Below are 24,439 nucleotides of genomic sequence, written 5' to 3'. Positions count from 1 at the left end.
AGTTTTGCAGTTTTCATCAACCTTTCCAGATGTGCCATCATGGCAGATGTGAGCTATGCTAACTGAAGGGGGAAGAGGTGCAGAAGGAACGACATGCTAAGAAACACTTACAGTCTTGCTGGATCTTTGCTGTTAGTCCGGTGTGAAACAGAAGCAGAAAGAGAGAAGAGAGAGAGATGGGGAGGTTAATATTAATAAAGACATTAATTGTGCCATGTTAAAACTGGAGGATACAGGTTTTGGAGAGCTCCCAGCTCATCCATGCTATCTGTTTCTGGCAGGTCGCAAGCTGCTTGTTAGACTGAGTTAATGTTATTCATTAATATGTTCAGTCAGGAGTTAAACTGAAAGTTATTAGTATACTAATAACTAGTAATAACTATACTATTTATATGCTTTAGCATAATGCAGGCAATAATCAATGACAATATCAAGCAATTCAAATATGTACGCTTCATCTCCTTCTGCTCATCTCTTTAAAAGTATCTACGTGAAATATGGCTGATATTCCGACTTAATCGGAGGAAGCGACACAAATCAAGAAAATGTGGCAAGTTGGAGCTGAGAGAGGATTCAACCACCTGAAAGCCACTATTATAACATATTAGGTTATATAGTATATGATCTATGTGACAGAAGAAATGTGACATTTGGACTGCAAAAGAAGCCGAGGACACTCACCTGGAAGAGGATTCCATACCAGTGGAGTTTCAAACCACAAGCAGTTTCAAACAGAGAAAACACACACACACACACACACACACACACACACACACACACACGCACTTTGTTAGAGCATTCAGAAAAAGAAATTTACTAACACAATGTCTCTGTCTGTTGAACTGAAAGAAAAGAATATGAAACTGAGGGAGAGAACAACAGATTTAAAAGATCCACATAAAAAGGCCTTTATGTATGCACAACCATAACTACACAATGTACAGTCTTAGCGCACTTCTACCTAAAGTAGGACAAAATGACAGAGCACCAAATAATGATTTAGTGATGTGTGATGATTTAGTGATATTGGTTTGGTGTTAATTCTTTGTTTTAATAACTTCTATTTTCATCAGTGTTTCTGTTTTACTCTGCAATAACGGCTGCTAATGATGACGCGACTGCTTATTGTTAGTCATCAGTGTGAGTAATGTGTCCCTGTTGATAGAGAGGTGTTTATCTCTGCTGTCGCCGCATGCTTGGTTAGATGCGGCTCGTTTCGTTATGCGGTGTGGTACAGGTCAGCGCGGTTTGGTCAGATGTTTTATGGTGACTTCAGGAGAGCGTTTCCTCCGTCAGTTGGAGGAAACCCAACCCTAACGTTCCATCATACGACGAATGTGATGCATTATCATTAGCACATTTCGTGCTTGCTAGCAGTTTTCCTGTCCTTCAATCAATGGACTGTGATGTGTGACTCCAGTATCTCCACCCTTACTGTACCCGTGTCATTGTCCTTCACAGATCGACAACTGAAGGGGTCCAGGAGCAGCGAGGTTCGAGTCTGACGCATGGGTCGCTTTTACATTAGAAAGAGACAAAATAGCGCACCAAAACACACCCACCTGGTCCTTACTGCTCTGTGGAAATGAGGTATTACAGGCATTGAGGGAAAGTCAGTGACTGTGCAGTTTGCTGTGTTTCCTTTATTTGATCATTTCTTAATTTAATCCGTCTTAATTTAATCAATGGAACTGGACTGGTCCACGTAACAATCTGGATTGAGTTGGACTGTACTTAACTCGTTTAGAATGCCACTCATCTAGTTTTCCTCTAAGGGGTGGACGTGCCAGTATGTCGACAGAACCTAATAGCCTAGGGTTCAAAGGTCAGGCACAAAAGAATATCAGAGTGAGATGAGAAGAGGGATGGAGCAGTTCACAGCTGACAGAGGTTAGAGGTCAATGCAAGTCTGCCCATGTGTGTCCATGTGTGTAAAGATGCATAAGCCAGGTGTGTTTAAGGCCCTGACAGAACCAGATACAGAAACAAAAAGAAGGCAGTCTTGTTTTTCCCCCTTGGCCTTTTTTATTTACTGCTCTGGGTTTCACAGAGGTAGACGGGTGTTGCAGCCAGTGTATCTGTAGTTTCAGGCAGTATGTTTAATTATGATAAAATGAATTATGAATGTTGGACTCATGTGAAGACTGATAATGTTTTAATTTAAAACAAAAGAGTCCTTACACTATTTTCCACAGATATGAGGTGATCTGTTCTGATCACAATCTGAATGAATGAGATTCTATCTACAGCGGGGGTCTCAAACTTCAGTCCTCAAGGCCCGCAGTCCTGCAACTTTTAGATGTGCCTCTGCTGAACCACACCTGAATAGAATAATTAGGTCATTAAGGCTCTGGAGAACTGATCTACACAAGGAGGAAGTCATTAAGCCATTTCATTCCAGCGTTTTGTACCTGTGGCACATCTAAAAACTGTAGGACAGCGGACCTTGAGGACTGGAGTTTGACACTTGTGGTCAACAACATCACAAGTTTTCCTGTCATATGGTATTTGTAATACCATATGACAGTATGGTTTTACAATATAGTAATACCATACTGTAATACTAATATAATATATTTACTTATTGGGTCATATCATGTATTTTATAATGACATATAGACGCATCATTATTGAAGGGGTTTTGCAGAAACCATGATGGGTTCAGGAACCCACAGTCTGGCTGCGTAAAGAGAAAACACTGCTTTCTGTTCTCTGCCTCTCTGTTCCGGCTCTAGTTGTCTCTTGTGAAATGTGATTCACTTCTAAAAACAAAAAAACATCTGGCTTGTTTTCGTGTCAGAGTTGATAAAAAAAATACGAATCGGGCGTGCCGTGGTGGCGTAGGGGTTAGCGCGACCCACATTTGGAGGCCTCAAGTCCTCGACGCGGCTGTCGCGGGTTCGACTCCCGGACCCGGCGACATTTACCGCATGTCTTCCCCCCTCTCCCTTCCCCTTTCCTGTCAGCCTACTTCATGAAAAGGGACACTAGAGCCCACAGAAAGACCCCCTGGAGGGGTTACAAAAAAAAAAAAAAAAGAAATAAAAAAAATACGAATCAGTATGTTTTCATGTAAATAATTTTTTTGTAATTGGGCTGTGTTTACGCTTTTCTGTCTGTTGAGTGACTTACGATCTAGAGGAACTTCGATGGCTGCCGCTTCTTGCCACAGCAGCAGTAATGACAGCAACGTCAGGGCTGCATGCCCAACCTTTCCCAACATTTCTCTCCCTCCAACTGGGCGCATGCAATCCTGCCTTCTGCTGATTGGTCAGACGGTTCCTCTGACAGCTCTGGAGTGGGGACACAAATGCAAATTTTTTAAGAAAGATTAAGATAGCACAGCAGAGCAAACTACAGTATTATATATAGGTCATGGAGAGGTGAGCGTGCAACTGTCTTTCAGGTCTGGCCTACATTCGCAGCTCAGTTGCTCTGTGGCTCTCCAGAGAAAAGTGCTTAGAAAACAGGAGAGGAGAGGATGAGCTGCTACGAACGGGATCAAGCCGCATTCCCAGGAAGAGACAAGGCAGGATGAACATGTTTATGTATCCAAATATATATCAGCAGGGCTGTCAAAGGTATTGTGGATTCTTAAAAAGTCATATTTGGCAACAATATAATTCCTCATAAGGTTGAGCAAGTATCATGTTTGCGTTTTAGTTTAGTATAACAGTAGTAGTAATTTTTCTCCATTTTTCTTAGATGTTGATTAGCAGTACTCATTCAGTCATGAGAATATTGTAGAAAACTCATTTCACCAAGTTAAACAAATATAGATTCATTTCACAAGTCTTTATTTCTGTTTTTTAGTGATTGTTATTAATTGTTAATTAAGTATTAATTGCAATATTACATCAGACAAACCACAATTTTATACAGCAATATGAAATGCTAAGTAAACAAATTGTGGTTTAAATCATTTCAGGGCACGCATATTTGTCTATTTATGTTTTATCTCAATTATTTTTGGATTTTCAATCAAATAAAAATAAAATAAAACCACATTTTTGACTTGGCGAATCTGGCTACGGTGGTAAAATGTTTGGACTCGGCTGTGTTTTAGTCCCTCCTGTTAAACTGACCATGAGCGACAGACGGATCCAGGAGCGTTCTGGTGTAAAGTGTTTCCTAGACTGCCCCTGTCAAACAAACACATCCTTCAGACAGCAGGTGTGTGTCCCAGGCTAATCATGACGGACTCTGTCTTTCTAAATGCTGTGCGCGCTGCTGCACTGACTCACGTTGGCTGCTGTTATATTTCCTTCCACTCTGGCAACTCTCCTCACAGACCTGTAGAGAAATAAAGAAAATATAAAGAAAATTCATATGAATTAACAATACATCCATTCTTTTGGATGTAAAAAACACAACCAGGAAATTGTTAGATTACATTAGATCATCCTTACAGAAGAAATCTGAACGCAAATTATATTTAAATCAAGAAGGGCACGGCATGGATTACACTAAATCGGACATTTAGTGACTTAAACAGGCTCAGCAAGAACTGAACTCTGTGGGAGAAACACGCATCAGAAACTGCTTAAGATGGTCAGTATGGAAAGAAGCAGAAAAATACAGTACGGCAAACAATGAAAGCAGCAGACACGCTAAAGCGTTCACGCCTCAGGACTTTTCTGCAGTAGAGGGGAAACTTCATCTGAACAGTGAGGCTGCACCATAAAGAGCCGGTCTGTGCAGCAGCAGCTGCTGCTCCCCCCAGGATCAGCCTCGCCTCTTTCTGGGTCCTTATTTACTCACTCCTCCGAAAATACACACAAAACACCCGACGCGAGGACTACCCGCGGGGAGACCCCTCTGTGGAAATGTAGGGAAAGAAGAAAAATTAAGGAGTTTCTTTCTCCATAAACTGAAGCAATTGAATGTATTTTTCTGGGAGGTTCCTTCATTGTTCGCTCCACATCTGCAGCAGCGGCAATGAATAGAAGACAAGCTGTGTGTCTGAGCACACGCAACCAACACACTCTACTCCATAAATGCCAAAAAATACTTTTAAAATACCTGTTTTTGTTTTGATTTTTTTCAGTAGAATAGAAAATACTGTATTGATCGACCCCCAAGTGAAAATTGCTTATTAGTTGACAAGCTACTCCATCTAAGGTAAAAATAATAAAAATACTATTTTATAAGCGCTAAAATTTATAGTCACTTATATATATATATATATATATATATATATATATATATATATGTAATAAGTAAGTAATAAGTTATATATATAAGTGACTCATTTGAGTCACTTATATTACTTATGTTTTTCTTATATTACAACTCAAGACAATATATATATATATATATGTATATATATATATATATATTTGTGTGTGTGTGTGTAGAAAATAACAAGCATACATGTGCAAATATGTTAATCCATAGATAATCTATAAATGAGTAAAGAGAAAATTTTGGTTTTAATTTACTTTAGGAAGTAAGCTTCCTAATGTAATTAGGCCTTAAATTATCTGCTCTAGTTTATTCTGACTCTAACCTCAGATATGGGTCATTTACGGCAAAGCTAAAAGATGAATCACAACTTATTTGCATTAATTGAAAACAGAGCAGAGAAGAGATAGCGATGCTGCGAGATACTATCAGGTCGTTTGAAGGAAAACAAATTGTGCAGCAGAAAGGAAGAGGTCGTCAGGGGCAACCCGAGACTGGCTTCTGGGGGGGGGGTTAGGACTGGAGGGACGCAAACTGTACTTTGGCCCAATTCTCATCTTCCAGGCTGCTGGTGCTCTGCCTGTCTGATCTCAACTCAGACATAATGTAAATGTACCTACTGGACTTTTAGAACTTAGTAATGATGGCAGCTGACTCATTAATAGGCATTATTGGGAGATGAAAATGACTTAGCAACATCATCTAAGAGAAGTTCACGAAGGTGAAATGATGTTGCCTTTGACTCCAGGAGGACATGTACGGAACATCTGGGGTAAAAAATGTTAAATGGGTTAAGTGTGTTGCCAGAGGCCACAGCAGCGGTCTGTCCTACTTGAGGAGAGCGGCTGCCATGGTCACAGGCTGCAGGCTGGCAGCTCACCCAGCAGCACTTCCATAGTGTTTGAACAGAACCCAACCTGAACCCAGCAGCGGAGTCACAGAAAAAAAAAATTGAAGAAGATCTGAATAACAATGTTTGGTTTCCTAAAAAAAGCCTGCGACATGGAAACTAGGGGTTGAACCAATTAGTCGACTAGTCGACTAGTCGACTCTAGGACGTCTCGCGAGTTTTTACATTTCATGTCGACTAGTCGCAGTCATGTGATTGCCGGTGGTGACAGCCTGTGCTGATCTGACAGCACAGTATACGTCACAAGACAGAAGAAAAATAAGTTAATACATTAGTTTAAATGATATGTAGATGGATGCATAATTGTGGTTTTACAGTGTTTTTAAAAGGAGATGGAGTTGCAGCTGCAGTCCACTACAAAACACGAGCCGTCTAAAACTCGCCCCCTTCCCGCTAAGGATGTCACTTAGCCGGCTCGCGAGTGTCTTTGTCACGACGATCTAACTAATACATTATGATGTTATGTTGCTGATTAAATAAAGATCTGTGGTAATGACAGCTGCTGATTAAATAAAAGCCTGTAGTTGGTAATGACAGTGTATACTTGTCTGACATATATTTAGCCGTGAGTTCGTGCTAAGAATGACACTTCGTGCTTAGAAGTGTCATCAGATCTGCTGTCAGAGTGTATGACACTCTGACAGCAGATCTGACAGAACACTGGCTACAAAATGGCGTCTTCAAAACAGATCGAGGACAAAACCCACATCTTGTCAAACAGGTAGAAATTACTGGGTCCTTGTATGACAATGTGCTCTTAGCGAACTCTTAGCGAAGAGAATATTGACAGCGAGTGAACTTTATTTACCCCCCCGCCCCCGTGCCACCTCTTTTTATTGTTTTTACATGCCATCTAAAAGATGTGCGTTTCCTTTTGAATGTTGGTTTCCCAGCAACTTATTATTTATCATAAACTATCCCGATGTTTTGTTGTTTCACTTGTTGTTGTTCTGTGTAAATGCCGTATTTTTCCGTGAAAACGGGTAATAAAGCCTCTACGTTACTCCAAAGCTTTGCGTCTTGCGTTGCTATGACGTCACAACGACTAGTCAACTCGACATCGACTCGACTTTTATCATGTTGACGTTGACTAGAAAATATCTTAAATCGTTCAATCTGCTGAGTCAGCAGAGCTTCCTGCCGCGCATCGGGCGGAGGAGAAGCAGGTGGTTTCGTTGAATTCAGCTGTAACCAAACGGGATCCGTTCATAACAAGTTTGGCTTGTGATGTTCCAAAAGCTCCATGTAGTCAGTGTGATAATTTGACTCCTATAGTAACTATCCAGAGATCATCAGCATCAGCCGGTGTTTAGAAAAAAAAAGTCAGACCCGACTTTGTGCAACAAACTTTTCCCCGCTGCTCACAAAGAATCTCCATAATAGACTTAGTAAAAGCAGGAGAAGGGGAGAGTGTGTGTGTGTGTGTGTGTGTGTGTGTGGTGGTGGGGGGGGGGGGGGGGGGGGTGTCAATATTTGCCGTGAAAATAGCTAATAAAGCCTCCAAGTAGTTGTGAAGGGTTTTTGCGCTTACGTCACTATGACGTCACCGCGACTAGTCGACATCGACTCGACTATTATCATGATGTAGTCGACCTTAAAAAATATGTAGTCGTTCAACCCCTAATGGAAACGCACATGGATTAACTCTCCATTTTCTGCAAAACCTCCATTTTCCTGTTTTTCAGAAACCTGAAACCTTAAAGCCAACAATTTGTTTCAGATATTTGTCAGTAAAACTAAGAATTTTGTCACATTTTACATTTTAATCTTGTACTTATCATCAGTATAAATAATCAGTTCGGTTCATCAATTTATTCATACGGGCCAAATGACGGCTTCAGTCTGGTCAAATTCACAGCAAAATGAGCATTTCCAAAGCAACATCAATTCAGTTCAATTTCAAAGATATATTAATGATCCATAAGGCAATTAAATGATGTCGTAACTCCTGTCTTTCAAGTGTCTACAAAGAGTCACAGGATCACTTCACACTGTAACTCCGACCTTACAAGGCCAGGAGTTCTACTATTGGACCTCGACCAACAGTTGCATCTAGTATTTAGACCTGCTAGATGCAATGAAGGGCACTGACATTTCTTTGTGCTCGTTCAAAAATTTAAAAAATCAAATTCTGGCACACTGTCTCAGGGTGGATCAAAAATCTGCTGTGCAATTCCTCATCCAGAGCAAGCAACCGTCAAAAGAAACAACTCAAGACAAAATCTCATTTAATGAGCCAGCAGAACCAGGCTCATTAAAAGAGAGACTGGGAGGCCGGACCCCGACACAAGAAAGAGTAGAATTCTACTGGGCCAATCAGCGAACAGACAGAGAAGTCGTAAAGGATGACGTCGATTTTCTGCGCTGTTTTAGAATTTCAGTCTCCCTGTAGTTTGAACAATGGCAGTGGAGGAAGTGAATGAAGTCGTCCAGTCCGTGTCGGCCACCTTTCCAAGCATTGATTTCACATTAACAGCCGCCTCGGCTCTTCTCTCTTTATAGAGGAGAGTGGTTGCTTCCAGCGCAGGCAATTTCCAGTAAGCTTCATAGCATCGATCTGGCGCATTATATATGTCACAAATAAATGTAAAAACAAACGTTGGGTAAAATTTAAAACATAAACACAGTTCATGCCTCCAGAAAGCAACCGTTTCTCAGTAGCCAAGAGTCCAGGCCCTATGGACGAAGCAAAGCGTAGAACAAGCAGCTGGTTCTTATCTAGGAACATATTTCCTTCAAAATTTACCTTCAAGGTGTGACATGTGTTTTTCTTTCCACCACACATCATAGTACTCCACACTAAAATGTAGAGTGTAAGGTAGACGTGTGTGTGTTTATTGTGTGAGCACATCATCCTTCAAAAGGTATTGAGATGATTTTAAAAAGAAAACCAGCAGACGAAGTAGAGCCGACGTCCAAACATCAGGACAAATGGCAGTGAAAATAGAAAGGAACAGGAGTAAATGTTACTGAGCAAACCATGAGGAACCGAAGAAAACAGTTTTATTTCAGAACAGCAGAAAAAAATAGAGGAACACAAAGAGACACAATTCTGGTCTGGGGATAGGTCAATGAAAAAGGCTCCTACTGGTGGAACAAAACCCTGACGTTTACAGTATGTGGCGTGATGAGATAAAGGACCAAATGTTTCATCACTCATTAATAACTGAATTCGTTTTCACTACATTTGAAAGTCTTTGCTTTTAAGTCAAACAAATTCTTGTGATTAATCTTATTCAAGTATGTGGATGAAGCCCTTCTACAGCAGCCACTTCAATATGTGGACAAAGTTGGCTTTGTAGAGTCACTATAATAAAGCACCTTTCCATCTTGAGATTCTACCTTAATAAGGTCTTATGACAGCATTTTAAATTCACTCTAAGTTATAGAAATCAGCATCTATGTAAATCATTGCATTCAAGACAAAGTCTTAATGCTACAAAATGTGGGTTAAACGTTTCAGGAAGTATTACTAATCCATTTTTGCGTTACATTATCGGACATACCTTAAATAATTAACCTCCCATGTGTGTCATTACCTCCACTTTCCCCTAAAAGATCCATGTCAACTCCCATGTCCACTACACAGGAGAGGAACAAAACAAAGTGGCGTCGTATTTCAGCCTAACCCTCGGCACCCCGCGCAACCTCCAGAGACAGTCAGATGGAGGACATGAAGAGAAGAAGAACCAGTGGGTGCGGGGTGAATGCACGGTTGCCAGGCGATAAATGTGTGTATCTGGATGTCATGCTTGGGAAGAGCCGTAGCTCACTGTTGCAGAATGACCTAGTTTTGATCAAAAGCAAGAGCAAGTGTGAGCAGAAAATTAGGGAACATGAGGGAAACATGGAGATGCAGCTGAGAGGCGAACCGTTTCAGTCGACGTATTCTCCAGAAACAGCAGGAAAGAAAGAGCAGGAAACACAAACAAACATAGAAAAAAATATCATCCTACAGATCATTTAAGGAACATGAAGGAGCCGTTCATCTGCCCCCCCACTTGTCAATCAACTTCAGATGATTACAAGGGCATATTTCCCCCTAAAAGTCTGATTTTTTGTAGAAAAACTGGGGGATATTTGTAGAAGAAATCAAAGACAGCTGACAGGCGCCACGCTTCAAACTCCACTCTGATTGCACTGCATGTACCAGAGGAAAACTGATGAACTCGGCTAGACATACAGTAACCAGGCTGGTAGGAGGGACGTTCTTTTACTGTCCTGGTTTTACAGGATGGCACTTTATTAAGGAGAGAGGATGATCTACATGAAATAGGATTCAGTCATCCTAATGTAATCACCTCTGTGTCATATTGGGTAGTTAAGGAAGACCAAAGTGCAGAAAGTATGACTTCATTTTTTTTAAAAAAGAACAAAAGGAAACTGACATTGAGAACATGGAGGTAAAACACAGGGAACAATAGAGACAAACAGATCGCAACAAAAACAGTCAGGGGAGAATGATGAAAACCAAAATACTGTATATGCACTGAGGAAGGAGCTAATCGGAAGAGGACAGGGGACAGCCGAGGAAAATTAGGAGATGGAAAACATCTGGGCCGGGAAGCAGGCTGACGGGCTGAGGAAGGGAGAAAGAAACCAAGCGGAAACACGGGGACACCATAGATAATAAGATAAGATAAGATAAGATAAGATAAGATAAGATAAGATAAGATAAGATAACTCATATCAGTAGTCATGTTTCCATCAATGTTTTTTTCCATGTACATTTTGAAGTATTTCATTGGAAAAGGTTGATGGAAATAGCCACATTCAAAATAACTTCCTCAATTTCACATAAACGTGTTCACGTTCGCATCAGGTGGCTTTCAGCATTTCCAAAAAATAAAAAAACAAAATTAATGTGCTAAAGTCTAAACCTCCCGTTCGCAGAAGGACTCTGAGATGTGTGGTCCATGCTAGTTTTTAACTTCTACTTCCTGTTTTTTACCCCCATGTGACATTATGCTTCATGTAGCCTGGCTGATTCGCTTTAAATCAGTAAAACACCTAACTCGCATTTTCCTTTCCTTTTTTTCTGACATTTTGAAAGTTTCCTTGGAAGTCTTAAGACAGTTGGATGGGAACATAGCGAGTGTGTGGCCACTTCACGTTCCAAATTAAGAAAAATAAAAACAACACCAATTGACAGAATAAACCTATTAAAAGATCTTGAGCTGGGATGCAATTGACTCAATTCAACTCTCTTTCATATGCCTATTCGGTCTACAGAGTGCGACATACTGAACCATCTACGTTTACAATTATCCAGGATCTTCTTTGCCTCTCCTAGGCACTGACTGCTCATATGAATACTGATATGTACACCAAACAACCTTCACTGCAGCGTATACCAAACATCTTAGCCTTGATCTTATAACTAATGTTTCACTGGCCTGATATTGCAGTGTCTGCTCCATTTTGCTGCCCGATCTCTCCACGGTGTGGGTGGGAGGCAATGACTGAGTTTGACTATTATGTCTGCAAACAATAGAAGAAGTCTATTGCTCCTTTACAACTCAAGGTTAATAGAGTCACAGTCAATGGACGATTTATAGAGATTGTTGTTCACCTCTCAGTTTTATTATTTTTCAATAGACACTTTTGTGATGGAGTACTGAGGAGGAGCAACTCCTTCAGTGTCAGTGGACATGATTTAGTTGAACAGCACCACTGTCTCCATGCACAAAACAAACAGCCCACAGTACGCTGAGGGTTTTGGGCAGGTGGGTTATGGGGATATAGGTGTCAGGTTGTCATGTTTTGTTGATTTACTTTTATGACCCAAATATGTGACTAGTGATCAATGCAGCGGCTGGGGAAAGGAGAATTAGAGGAGAATCTAATGGTGTTTAATGGCTTCAGATGGGCAAGTAAAGAGAGGTTTATTTTTCTTACTTTGTAGCAGAGAGGCAGCCAGCATGAAAGGGAGGCTGAGGATCTTGAGATGTCACAAAAGACACATGTCAAGACAAGTGGAATATGGGACAGAGCTGCATGACAGGAGGAAGCCTCAAACAGATGACTGGTTAGGTTGATGGAGACATGGGTCAGTAGGTCCATTGGACAACTCTGGTGGGGGTTAACTTGTATTCCGGTTGAGTGTTGAGAATGTTGTCTGACTAGGAACCAACTTGTGGGTCTGAGGAACGTTAAGGTGGGGGGTCGAGTTGGGTTGCAGGTTTTAGAATCAAAGGCACAAGAAGACAGGGTGTACTTTCCTAAGAAGATAACATTACGTGGGCCAGACTCCAGAATGTAGGAGAGTATCGGTGGTCTATTTGTTCTGTGGTGTTGATGAAAGTATGAACTGGAGGTCAGCAAGAGGTTGGAAATAGAGATGGAACTAGACACACGTGTTAACCACACGATTACCTCATGTAAAGCATCCTTAAAGACACGGGACAGAATGAGATTCCGATTCCAGGCCAGTTCATAAAAAAAGCTACAACCTGTTGTTTGCTAACTGGTCTTTCTCTATTCTCTGCTAGATTTATTTCACTGCTCCATCTTTTATGCAATTCATTTTATCCTCTTTGGTCCCGGCTTCCTTAACCTTGTTTTCTCTGCCACTCATTTTTTTCTCCTCTCACCCATCCACCCTGCAGGCCTCCATCATCCACTGTTGACAACGAAAGTGTACCACGAGCCCCGATAGCACATCTGGGTTTCACTTTGTGTTTCTCCTCCAACCATTCATCCTTATCACACCCCCCATCCACACCCCCGTATCTTCATCCCTCTTCTTTTTGCAGCTGTCTTTTTTCACCTCTCCCTCTTGCCCAGACAACCCTGTGGTTGCCAGGGCTCCTTAGCAACAGCCCCACGAGGCAAAGGATGGATGAAGAAGGTAGGCGAGGGAACAAAGGCGTAGGAAGGGAGGGGTAAGAAGGGGTGAAGATGAGGATGAGGAGAAGGTGGTAAGGGGGAGACCAAGCATAGCAGCAGAACGAGGCTAGAGATATGGATTAGCGATACAAAATTCATGGCATGTGAGATGTGATGTGTCTCACTCTTCAGTCAGGTCAAGAACTGCATAAAGTGTTTTTGATCATGCATGTGCTTACATTATGTACAGGATTTAGGAATTAATTCTATGGCGTACAACCTCCTCTCGTTTATTTGAAACGCGTGTTTCTATTTCGCATTCAGACTCCAGATTAAAAAAACGCCTGATTGTAAAGTCAAACACAGGGTATGAAATTCAATCAGAATGCCATGTAAGCTCCCAAGTGACTTATTTTAAAGGGTGAATGAATAAACATGAATCTTGCATCCAAAAGAGACTTGGTATAAAATTGGCCCTTTTGTGCTGAAACACCAGGGGGAAAAAAACATATTTTCAAGCTGTGCCCTTCATTCAGACTAGAGAAGTTTATGGTAAGAAAAGTAGAGACAAAGAAGTGAGGTCTATGAAAGAAAAGAAACCAGCGGTACCCAGCTCCTGTTCTTAAATTTGAGAAATTTCTTACAAAAGTTCAGTTCAAGCAAATTTCATCATGTGATCTCTAGTGCCAATATCACAAAATAAAAACACTGACAAGGGGTTTCTGCAGGCTTTTAAAACTCAGATTTAAGATATTTTCAGACCACTTTGGATGAAATTTAAGACCTGTTTCATGACAGGGATACAGAAAAATAAATCCAATGTTATGTATATATTTGTAAGCATGGAAAATTATTGAGGAAGAAATGCCATTACTTGTGAGATTCGTATTTACTTAGTTATTTATTTAACGTCCTTTTGCCAAAAACTCCAGATCTCACTTCTGTGTGGGCAAAAAAATAATTACATATTATCACATTCTTACTTTTGTATTAGATATTAGTCATAATTTTGATCTATTTTCCTATTCATCACAGCTGTTGTGGCTCTATTCTCTTTTGGTTCCATGTTCTACTCCTTTTCCTCTCTTCCTCCTCCTTTAGATGCATTTCCCTTCTTAGTAACAACTTTGTTGAAATAAAATTCATCAAAAAGTCAGACTGGTGCTTGATCACCATGTTTAGAATCCACTAAGCCTCTGCCGGTCGGAGTTTGTGTCTCACCAAATGCTGCTCCTAGGTCAGTTCTAGTAGACCTAGGAGCTAAAGCTAAAGCTGGGGAGCGTTAGCCACTCCAGCAGATTAAAGCTGTGACATTTCCGTGGCTACTGACAGCAGCTTTGGGCTGCATATGGCTCTCTACAACCTTAACCCCTACAATGCCAAGCTTCTTAGCACAGAATGAATGTAGAATCTCATGGAATGGCAATAGAAGTGAGCCAGTGGTTGAAGACGAGCGCCGGCCAGCCAACCGGCAATAAATCACTTAAACTAGCTTGAACTAGCAAGCCGGTGGTTAGTGGTAGCCTCAACCAGTCGTAGAATACAGTGAAGATATCTGCGCGTGATTCAAACTTTTGCCTGACAGCAATCTCCCACAAGAAAAAACTAAACTACATCAAATATAAGAGATTAAATAGTCCTGTCACATCAAAATTTAATGTATTTAAGGCAAACATAAGACACCTTAAAGAGTCAAACTCAAGATGACTGAGATAAAACCTGTCTTTGCTGGTATTGTTTAGGCTTATGTGGCAGGTGTTACGCCTTCAGGGTAATGTTGTAATGACTCAACCAAAGTGTCTCACAAAAGCGTAAGTTTGTGGAAGCACCCAGTTACCTTAGCTTTTCATTCCCAGGGCTTTAAATCCTGCTGTTGTGACTTGGAGGTGGGAACTCTTCAGAACTGTATCTTGAGCATTTGGAGAAGCTCTCTGCTATTCTTGTTGTTGCTTCTTGCACCTCGGTGGCATCTCACTGCAGAAAAATATCCAACACAAATACACAACAATGGGGTTATGAAATATGCTGTAGTAAGGTAGTACGAAAACTCTTGGGCCTGATTACATCCACTAATCCACTGGAATGAAGTAATTGCAAATATTCACTGTTTTTTATATTCAAGGAAATTCCAATCATAGTCATTATAGTAAAATCACAGGTTAAAAAGAAAAACCTTCTATAAGACGCAAATACACATTAACATACAATATGTTTGTTGCTGCTTTAAAATTATTAGGTGTGTCAGAAGATCGCCTAATGATTAGTCAAATACATGCCTGGGAAACAGAAGTAGCCATAAATTAGCTTAAAGCTGCCTGCAGGAGAAACAGCTCAACTGCGTCTAAAGAGCTACGAGGAAATCTATTGCCAGGGTACCACAAGATTTTTTTCCACAGATAGATTGTTCTTAATACTGCTGTTTGGAAACATATCAGCAGGTTATGTTTCCATAACATAACCTGTTATGGAAACAGGTGTGTGTGTACCGTATGAAGTTTAAGCTGACAGAGCAGCTAACAGGCAGCTATCCACTGGAGGCCCGGATTGGTATCTTCTTATTTGTTGTCATTCTGAATATTAATTTGGTTGATAAGATAAACTTTCAGCAGAAAAACTTGTGTTCTGTAAATCTTTCTGTTCGCAGACTTTATTATTATATGAACATTTTTTGTAACCAACACAGGCTTTCAAAACCAACAATGTTCCCCAGAGCGGAGGCAGTGTTTACAGCACGCTTCTGAACTCTGTCCTTTATGACGACAAATCTAACAGGGATCATCATCCTTGGTCGTTTATTATAATAGTGCTTATTGTAATAAGACTGACTGAAGTAACTGTAAACCGATTTGCAGGATAGCAGCAACTAGCCAGCCACTTTGCTCAACGTGGATTTATGGCACAAAACTGAAACCAGTTTCAACATAGAAAACAGACGGTCCTGTTTCAGCATCCTGAGGTGTGTCAGATATTGATCGGTACACTCACACTGTTCTCTTGTGCTCTCGTGACATTTGGCAGCACAATTTTTGAGGGATTTCCAGCAAAACAAAACATGCGAGCAAGCTGGAAAACATTTTTGTTTATGGCTAGTAATAAGAAAATTCACAATCTTTGTTCATTTTTATTTTGGGGAGGGCAAAAAATAGCTGGGACAAGACCTGTCAGGGTAGAGGTAGAGTTTAACTCAGAGCTGTGATATTTGTGATATTTATCAAAACTAACATTAGAAGAAAAGGGAGGAGCTTAAGTTCACTGACAAAAAAAAAAACCTCTGACTTTAATCTCAGGATTCCGGGTTTTTTTTCTGTGAATTTTTTCAGTGGCCCTAATCCTCTTTTTTAAAAGGGGGGCCCTATTTGCAAATGAGAGCAATATTACAGAAATGTCTTGTTTTAGCTTCTTTTTGTTTACTTGTGTGCGGTTCTAAAAGCATGTCAACTGGGCCTCAGTTGGCAGCTCTGGATCGTCTCCCTGGAGGCCAAAACAATAAAAGCCATTCTGTGATTTCCTGGGCTGTCCTAAAGAGACACACACACACACACACACACACACAAACACATGCTTGTCATTCCCAATTTGTCTGCCATAATTACACCATTACCAAATTTCATTTTCTACCTTCTTCTCTCAAAATAACATTATGTGCATTAACACATGTCTGCTCACCAATGGGGACACAGTTAATGGAAAACACTCTCTCTGTTCATTCATTATGAACAATGATACGACACATCTCTTATCTCATCTTCCCTTTACGCTCAAAATCTCAGACGGCCTCAAATCAATGTCAGATATTGAGTTTTTCATTCCCTCGAAAAGCAAGTTTCCTCTGAGGAAGACGGTGAACCTTTAAAAAGTTGCATTGTTCACTTTTTTCCCCAATGAACTTAGCTGTGGATAGAAACTGTGGCTCGGTGGGTAGAGAGGTTCTCTTGGAATCTGACGGTTATGAGTTTGATCACATATTTCTCTGTTGCCACATGAAGATATCTGGCTGGGAAAGGCATTGTGTGCATTTGTTAATAAAAACCAGTAAATAACTAGACAAGTAATAAACTTTCTTTAGAAAGGGACAATGTACAAATGTCACCATTTGATGCGCTGCAACAGATTATCTGCTGCAGCGCATCCTTGGCAGGTTACAAAGATGGATATACTGTAGAATACAATAATAAAATAAAACAGGAAATATAATGCTGCGTGTTGCTTTTTAATCACATTGCACAGACAAACACACGCCTACAGGTGCTGAAATTAGTGAAATTAGTGAAACAATGACTGACAATAACAGGAAGATTTTACTGGCAATCCACTGGTGTCATAATAAATATGGATGTGATCAAATTTTAAAGTTTAAAATTTAGATGCCGATTCCTAAATCTATTTAAAAAATGTAGATGAAGTCAGATAGATTAAAAAAAAAAATTCCTTTGAAAGAATTACATATTTTGGGTACATTATTAATAAATGATTTAACTTGGTTATCAATTTCTTGTTGACTTTACATGTAAATAAGCAGAGACCCAGCAGTCAGCAGCGTGGGGCAGGGCTGGTCAGTAGTTTAAGGAATCCTTTTACGAGTGAGTGACACAACAGCCAATGGCGAGCTGAGCCTGGAGCCGAAACAGTCACTCAGTGGAAGAAACTGCTGGAGCAAGTAACCGCTTAAATAGCTCATTTAGACTGGGGTCAGGGGGAAATTATGACACATACTGAGAAGAGCCACAAGCATGTGCTTGTAGAGCTGGTCTTTTATCATGTACAGTAGGATCTCAGCCCTTCTGTTAGGATCTTAGGTTTATGGTTTGATTTGATTCTAATGTTCATTGTTTTGTGTTAGTTTTTTATTTTGATCAGATCAGTTTTGTTGCTGTTTTTCTTTAGCTCAGTTCTTTCTTAGTGATTCTAGTTTATGATGTTTATCTCTTGTAGCTAGCTATTTTTACTTACTCTCTCTCTCTCCTCCCCTCTCTTTTTCTTTCTCTCTCTCTGTTCAGTCTACCTTCTGCTCTCTCCCCTCACACCTGCAACACATTAGCTAATCAGCCCAGGTCCATTGTTTCAGCATTCAACCTCCCAGTACTTAAGCACCTCTTTCTCGGTCACTCCTCGCTGGTTCCTCCTGTTACTTCCCCGCTTTAACCCATGTACCCTCTGTGTCTCCTCGATGGATTTTTTTGTTGTGGTTTACTTTTTGTTCTATTCTGGCTCCCCTGTGGTTTTTGAAAGTGAACGTTTGCATTTTCATCATTTTCATTAAATCTTCCTGACGCCTATGGATCCACTATAACCGCCACACATCATGACACCTACTTCTGCACAACAAACGCCACATATCAGAATGTTAAATTGTCCAACTTAATTTAGCTTCACTACTTGCAGCAAAATCAATATTATGACACTGCCAACATGCTTTGTTTTATTTTAAAAGAAAGTGTTAAAAAAAATAAGAATAAAAAGTGTTGTTTGATGCTTAAAATATTCACACCTCTGGCAGATTTAGTGTATAATCTTTTCATTTGACCAACATGTTTCTTCTAACTGAAGGTAACACAAATATTCTGGAGCGGTTCAATCCTGTCTTGACTTGAATGTGAGAGCAAATCTGTGGGTGTAGCTAACGATCATAGGGTTATGAAGACTTTATAAAGACATTTTCTTATTTCTTAAGTGAAAACTAGCAAAAAGTCACTCAGCAGTTAGGAAGTGAATACTGTGGCTACGCAAACATCTGTTATTCAGACATCCTTTAATTTAAATGTTGATATAAATGTATTGATTTTTTAAATAAAGCCAACTAAACCAGAGGATCAATTTTGGGGGCGGGGGAAATCAATGATCTTTTATTTCCACTGTGATTAAATGATGGCATTTCAGAAATTATTTACACCTTTCTCAATAATCAGTGGGATAATCTCCATATGGATCAAATTATTCAAAACCTTCACTGTTAATTATATCCCCAGAAGATCCTCATAACTGACGCTTGGTTCCTGCTGCATGCACGCTTTCTGTCGTTTAAATATTCTGCCGATGAGGCTAATCCTCTGCTGGTTGGACACACGCACACACACGCCTACACACACACGTCTATCTTTGCAGGGGCTTTCCATCAATCTGACCCTACCCATAACCATTACCAGTATGACTAACCCTAAATGAGGGTCGTACATACATTTCAATCGATCCTAGTTACCAAATGCAGCTTTCACTCCTCCTGGACGAACACGTGGGAACAATCACTTTTGTTGTGTCCCTCATCCCAAGCATATGCATGTAGTGACAGTGGAGAGGAAAAACTCCCCTTTAACAGGAGGAAACCTCCAGCAGAACCAGAACCAGAACTAGCAGCCATCTGCCACAACTGAATGGAGGTTTGAGAAAAGAAGCCTGTTCCTCACACAGATGATGTGAAAGCAGACCTGGTACATCAGGTGTTCCACTAGTGCTTGTTCTAACAGTGCCGGCGCATCAACAAAGCTGAGGTTTATGACTGTGATTAATGCTTTGTCACCATACCAGGGTTCCAATAAACTTTAGTTTGGGAATAAATGTAAAGATTTGTGATTATCAGAAGAGTCGGGAGGTTTTAGGCTAAGATAGGATCTCTCTTTCATGTTCAAAATCAAACCCATTAGACTGCTTCAGAGGATTTGAAACAGCTGCATGACAGAGGGGCTACTTATTGTCCTAAAATGCCACAGTACTACAACTTTGTATTTGTCGAAATTATTTACCCGAAGAAAGACTTCAACGTGTTTCCTGTCCTACCAATCAAAACGTGACAAACCTCAGAGGCATCGATTTGAGTGCAGTTCATTTGTGGGCTGATCACAGATGGATAATTTGTTCTGATCTTTTCCCTTTGGCCATGGAGAAAGGGGGTGGATGGAGGCAGAGGAAGGGGGATGGGACTCTCATGTCTGAGACCTCTCGCTATCAAATATTTGCTGTGAAAGCGTCGTCACTGTCCATTAGCGTTTCCCCCTCTCTCTCTTTCAGTTTTCTGGGTGCATTAACCTCCTCTCCACAATGCTCCCAAACAAAAGAAGGACTGTATTTTGCAATGAGAATGTTGGTGTGTGTGTGTATGTGTGTATTCAGTTTTCTGCCATTTCCACAGAATATCCACTGTGTTAAAACACTTAGCAAACACCTGTCTACATCACAACACTACCGCATACACCTGACCCAGTGACACAAAACACACCATGTGCATTCATGCCGTAATCCTCCCACAGACGGATGAAGCCTCTCAGAATACACACACTCACACACTTCCTAACGTGCCTTTTTAAGCACAGGGTTCCTAATAACTTCAGCTCTCATTTGAACACCAAACATTTCTGGCCTCAAATTGAACCACAGTGTAGAATCAGCTCTAGAAAAGACCTGAATGGTCCGATATGGATCATGACACAACTTCAGTGTCAGTGTTAAAAGAACAACATGCAGCCACTGATAGTGCTGCTGACTAAGCTATTATACCACACGCACTCAGACAGACTGCACTCTCTTGAACTGTTTAAGTGCTTCAGCTCATTTCTCACAGAAACGTCTTTGTACATTTAGGAAACTGGTCCTTGAAATCTTTTACCTTAAACTCCAAAGTACCAAAAAAAGTTCAATTTTAGGTCTCAAACATTTCAGGCAACCTCCACATGGTGACCAAAAGGAGAGAAAGTATTTAGTTTTCCAGCTATGCTGATGACGCACCTCTCTGTACTGCTGACAAAAGGCCACTAATGCACAAATTACCTGTATTTCAGGTAATTACATTTCCTGAAATACAGGACAAACTACAGAACTACAAAATACAGAACAAACTAAGGTTCTAGTTATTGGCACAAACCCCCAGAGAGAGAAACGCATCTTCAAACATTGGTGAGGAATCAAAAACAGAAAAGACTTTATTTAGTCTTCAAGAGAACATTGCAAGAGGTTGGCCTGTTCTCTCTCAGTCGAGTGACATTAGCTTATGCTGTTACAATCTCGGAAATAATTACTTTAATGCTGCATGCCCTTCGGTCTTCCTGAGAAGAACACGTCTTTAAAATGTAGCTGCAAGGATTCTGACGCAGACCAGGAAGCGAGCTGACATCACAGCGGAGCGTGAGTCTTTGCAGGGCCGGCTGTGGCTTTTCGAATGGTTTTTTTGGAACGCTTATTGGTTTTTAAAACTGTTAAAGCTATTAGTTCACCCTATTCATCGGATTTGCTTCTCTCCTGCAGGCCACCTGACCCCTCGGGCCTTCTGGTAGTCATTTTCATTTTCTCATTACGCCTTCCTGACGGCCGGCTGCTGACCGAGGTGATCGTTTGAAAAACTTCTCGGTTCAGTCTGGGTTTTAGTTGGATTTCAATACATAGTCTTTTTTATTCATTTAGGTTTATTATTTCCATTTAATTTCATATTTGAATTATTACTATCACTATCCATTTGATTAGATTACACTTTATTATTGTAGATGTTATCTTAGAGGGATTATTTTTCATTTGTTTTTATGCTATTTATAAAAAAGTTTTTAGAATTATTTGTTTTATTTAGCGTTTTCATGTCATACAATTCAATGTCTTTAATTAAACTGTTCTGTCTTTTATTCTTAATTTCATCATTGCTTGTGTGAAAATAAACTTTCTGTTGCCATTTGTATGAAAAGCAAATAACATTTAACTGAACACTAATACATATATGTTTTTTTTCATTCTTTACATGTTCTGTCAGGCACTGTAAAGAGAGAGAGCTAATAAGAGCTGATAAATGTGTCCAGCTGTCCAGGGGGAAATGTCACACACACGCACACACACACACAAATGCCCAACTGACCCCTCAAACACACACGGAGTTACATAAATTGTTTGAGATATATTAATATTCTGTCTGATCAGGAAAGAGTCACACAGGATGTCTCTTAATGACCTCAAATCGGTCAAAGGTCAAAGTAAAGCACTCAAGGTTTCCCTGCTGGAGCCCAGTGGGGGGAACAGATGTAGTTCTCAGAGTGATAAACAGCTGATCACTGAAAAGCAGTCAGGCCTGAACGCTGAGAGGCCGGTGATAAACATAGGAAGTGAAAAGAGAAAAGACGTCTACCACCACCAACAACAACAACAGCACACGATCATAGAGAGAAATGAGACTTTTGATTCCTGTTTTAAACACACGCTGAAAGATCTGAATGAATCTTTACACCTGGGCTCAGACATGATTCAGTTTTATCAGAACATGAACAGAGCAGAGCATCACATTAGCTAATGAGCTGAGCTGTGTCCTATGGGGTGCTGTTTGCAAAAGTTAACAGCAATAATTTGGGTATTTTAGCCTCACATAAGAGGAAAAGATATGGGAGTTAATTTTTCAAAGTCATGTATATATATATATTTTTTATAAATGTCACAGTTTCAAACTAAGTATTCAGCAAGCAAGCTAAATGTAGAGCTTACAAACTAAATGTTCACCTCTAAACTAAATACTCAATAACTAAATATTTAGTTAGAAAGATAAATATTTAGTCTACAAAGAAAATATTTATCGCGTTCAGAGCTAACTTAATATTAAGCTAGCTAAAGCTAACCTAACTAAACATTTAGATTGGAGTCAAATATTTTGTTAAAAAACTGGATATTTAGCTTACTAATTAGCTATTTGGATTGAAACTGTGGCATTCATCAATAAATCAATAACATGAAGAAAATATGCCTTCAAACATGAACCTCCATTTTTGTTTCCCCTTATAAATATAAATTATTGCTGTTAAGTTCTGACTGTTGTAGTTTTACAAAAAGCACCCAGTGGTGTTGACATGATGCTCAACCCTCGAAACTACAAAGGCCTGTTTGAAACACGGCAACTTTGTGTTGTTTGAACCAACTGGCCAACAAACAGGCTTAGCGCAGCAGCTAGTTATCACACCTTAGCAGCGCTGCACATCCGGCATCTCCGCTGAGAGGATGGGGAGAGGATGGGGAGTATCAAAATATGCAGGCGAAGCAGATCTGAACTGGATGCATCCGTTTGACGACCGGGCATTCAATGACATGCAGCATAGTAACTTCAAGAGCCACCAAGCTAACCACAGTAAGTAACACACCAAGTTACAACCAATAGTTAGGCAGTAAACAGACAACCGTGTTATCCTCAGTGTAAACTTGAGTATTGAAATTGTTGAATACTGTTTTTTTATTTATCTGTTTGTTTATTTTTTGTGGTTCATGTCTCCAGGTAAGAACATCCGCCAAGCTCGTTTCATCCACTGTTTACATCTGACTGTCTGATGTGCAGAACTGTGTGTCTTTCACACAGTGACGTAAAGTCAATATGACAGCTCAGAGTCAAACAAGCATCAGATATAATCTGACTCAGGAGCACGTGTTTAAAAAGTCTGATACTAAAAATGATGATTTCCTGCAATATGTGGGTTAAAAATAAGATAAGCTAATAAGGTTTTTTTTTAAACTGGAACTGGGGAACAAAGCCAGAAAAAGCATAAATTGTCAGGCAGAATCAAAAGCAATCATAACTGATGACCTGTGTGTGTCGGGCACAGCGTGGGCAGGAGTTCTTTTCTTTATGTTTTGCTTCCTCTCTATTCCGCATCCTGAGTTAGAACTGCAATCCAAGTAAGGACATAATATAACAAAGACAAACATTAGATAAAGCAGGAATTATTGTTTATAATAAGGTAGCACAAAACAAAGCCTCCAAAAGTAAGACACACAGTACAGCAACACCATCCAGGAAAGAGTCTGCTTGATGCAACAGAGATTTCCCATGTCACCTCACCAGCTTCAGGCAGGTAAACAGTGATGAGATGGAAGCCGTGGTGGAAAAGGAGGACAAAGGTTGTGAGAAATGGAAACTGAGGGAATAGAGTGCAGTCTGTGTTTGATTCCAGTCGGACTGTGGTTTTTACAAACAGCAGAGCGAAGAACAAAGAACTGCATATCAGCATTTTATAATGTAAACTGAGCTGAGTTAATTATGATTATTTTGTGATTTTTGTTTTTCCAGAGAAAACTCAATTACCTTACAGAGTGAAGTGGTATAATCCTTGCATGGGCTTTGCTGAACCACACACAGTCTGCACGTGTTTCAGAGCCTCTGTCAGTGCAGCTTTCACGTAGAGGTGCTTGGTCACCGCTTTGTAGGTCCTGGTGTGTCAATCCTTCAGCTTAAGGGAGGAAAAAAAGGAGCAAACACAAAGACTTGAGGTGCTGTCAGCTGAATTCAGAGCTGGGAGACAGAGCAGCAGCAGACGCTCCAAAAATAAAGGAAGGAAAAAGTCTTCTTTTATAGCATTTAATCTGTTTTCCTTTGCCCCCCACAACTCACTCTATCCCTTTTCCTTTCTCTGAGCTCTCACTGTCTGTCAGAACGTTACTCTCTCTCCGACACACACTCACACACTGATTCTCCATCTGTCACCGCCTCCTCTTCGTCACCACTCCCCCTCATACATTATTAACGCATCTCAGACTCACGCTCCACTGCTATCACACATGCACACACACACACCC

The 24,439-nt window shown here is 40.3% G+C and overlaps 1 protein-coding gene across 25 annotated transcripts in view; it reads right to left on the bottom strand.

Moving 5' to 3' along the window:
• Window positions 1–24,439, bottom strand: part of nfasc (neurofascin) — a 107,998-nt gene that overhangs the window by 49,541 nt on the left and 34,018 nt on the right. For 19 of the 25 annotated variants that reach the window (XR_002751877.1, XR_002751878.1, XR_312689.2 and 16 more), the window contains exons 1-5: window positions 23,949–24,307; window positions 14,760–14,896; window positions 4,245–4,293; window positions 3,133–3,293; window positions 112–129 (exon numbers count right to left, since the gene is read on the bottom strand). Coding sequence is in view for 21 of the 25 variants with exons in the window: in XM_023325346.1 (XP_023181114.1) it covers window positions 112–129; window positions 3,133–3,247 (133 nt within the window). In the remaining 4 variants the exon portion in view is untranslated. Of the gene's footprint in view, window positions 1–111; window positions 130–3,132; window positions 3,294–4,085; window positions 4,175–4,244; window positions 4,294–14,759; window positions 14,897–23,948; window positions 24,308–24,439 lie in introns of those variants that run through there. The other 6 variants (XM_023325342.1, XM_023325349.1, XM_023325338.1 and 3 more) reach the window with 5 other exon arrangements.

Source organism: Xiphophorus maculatus, chromosome 20, assembly GCF_002775205.1.
Source record: "Xiphophorus maculatus strain JP 163 A chromosome 20, X_maculatus-5.0-male, whole genome shotgun sequence".
Lineage (NCBI taxonomy): Eukaryota > Metazoa > Chordata > Actinopteri > Cyprinodontiformes > Poeciliidae > Xiphophorus > Xiphophorus maculatus.
The sequence above is the reverse complement of the archived record's forward strand: the minus strand, read 5'-3'. Positions and strand labels throughout refer to the sequence as shown.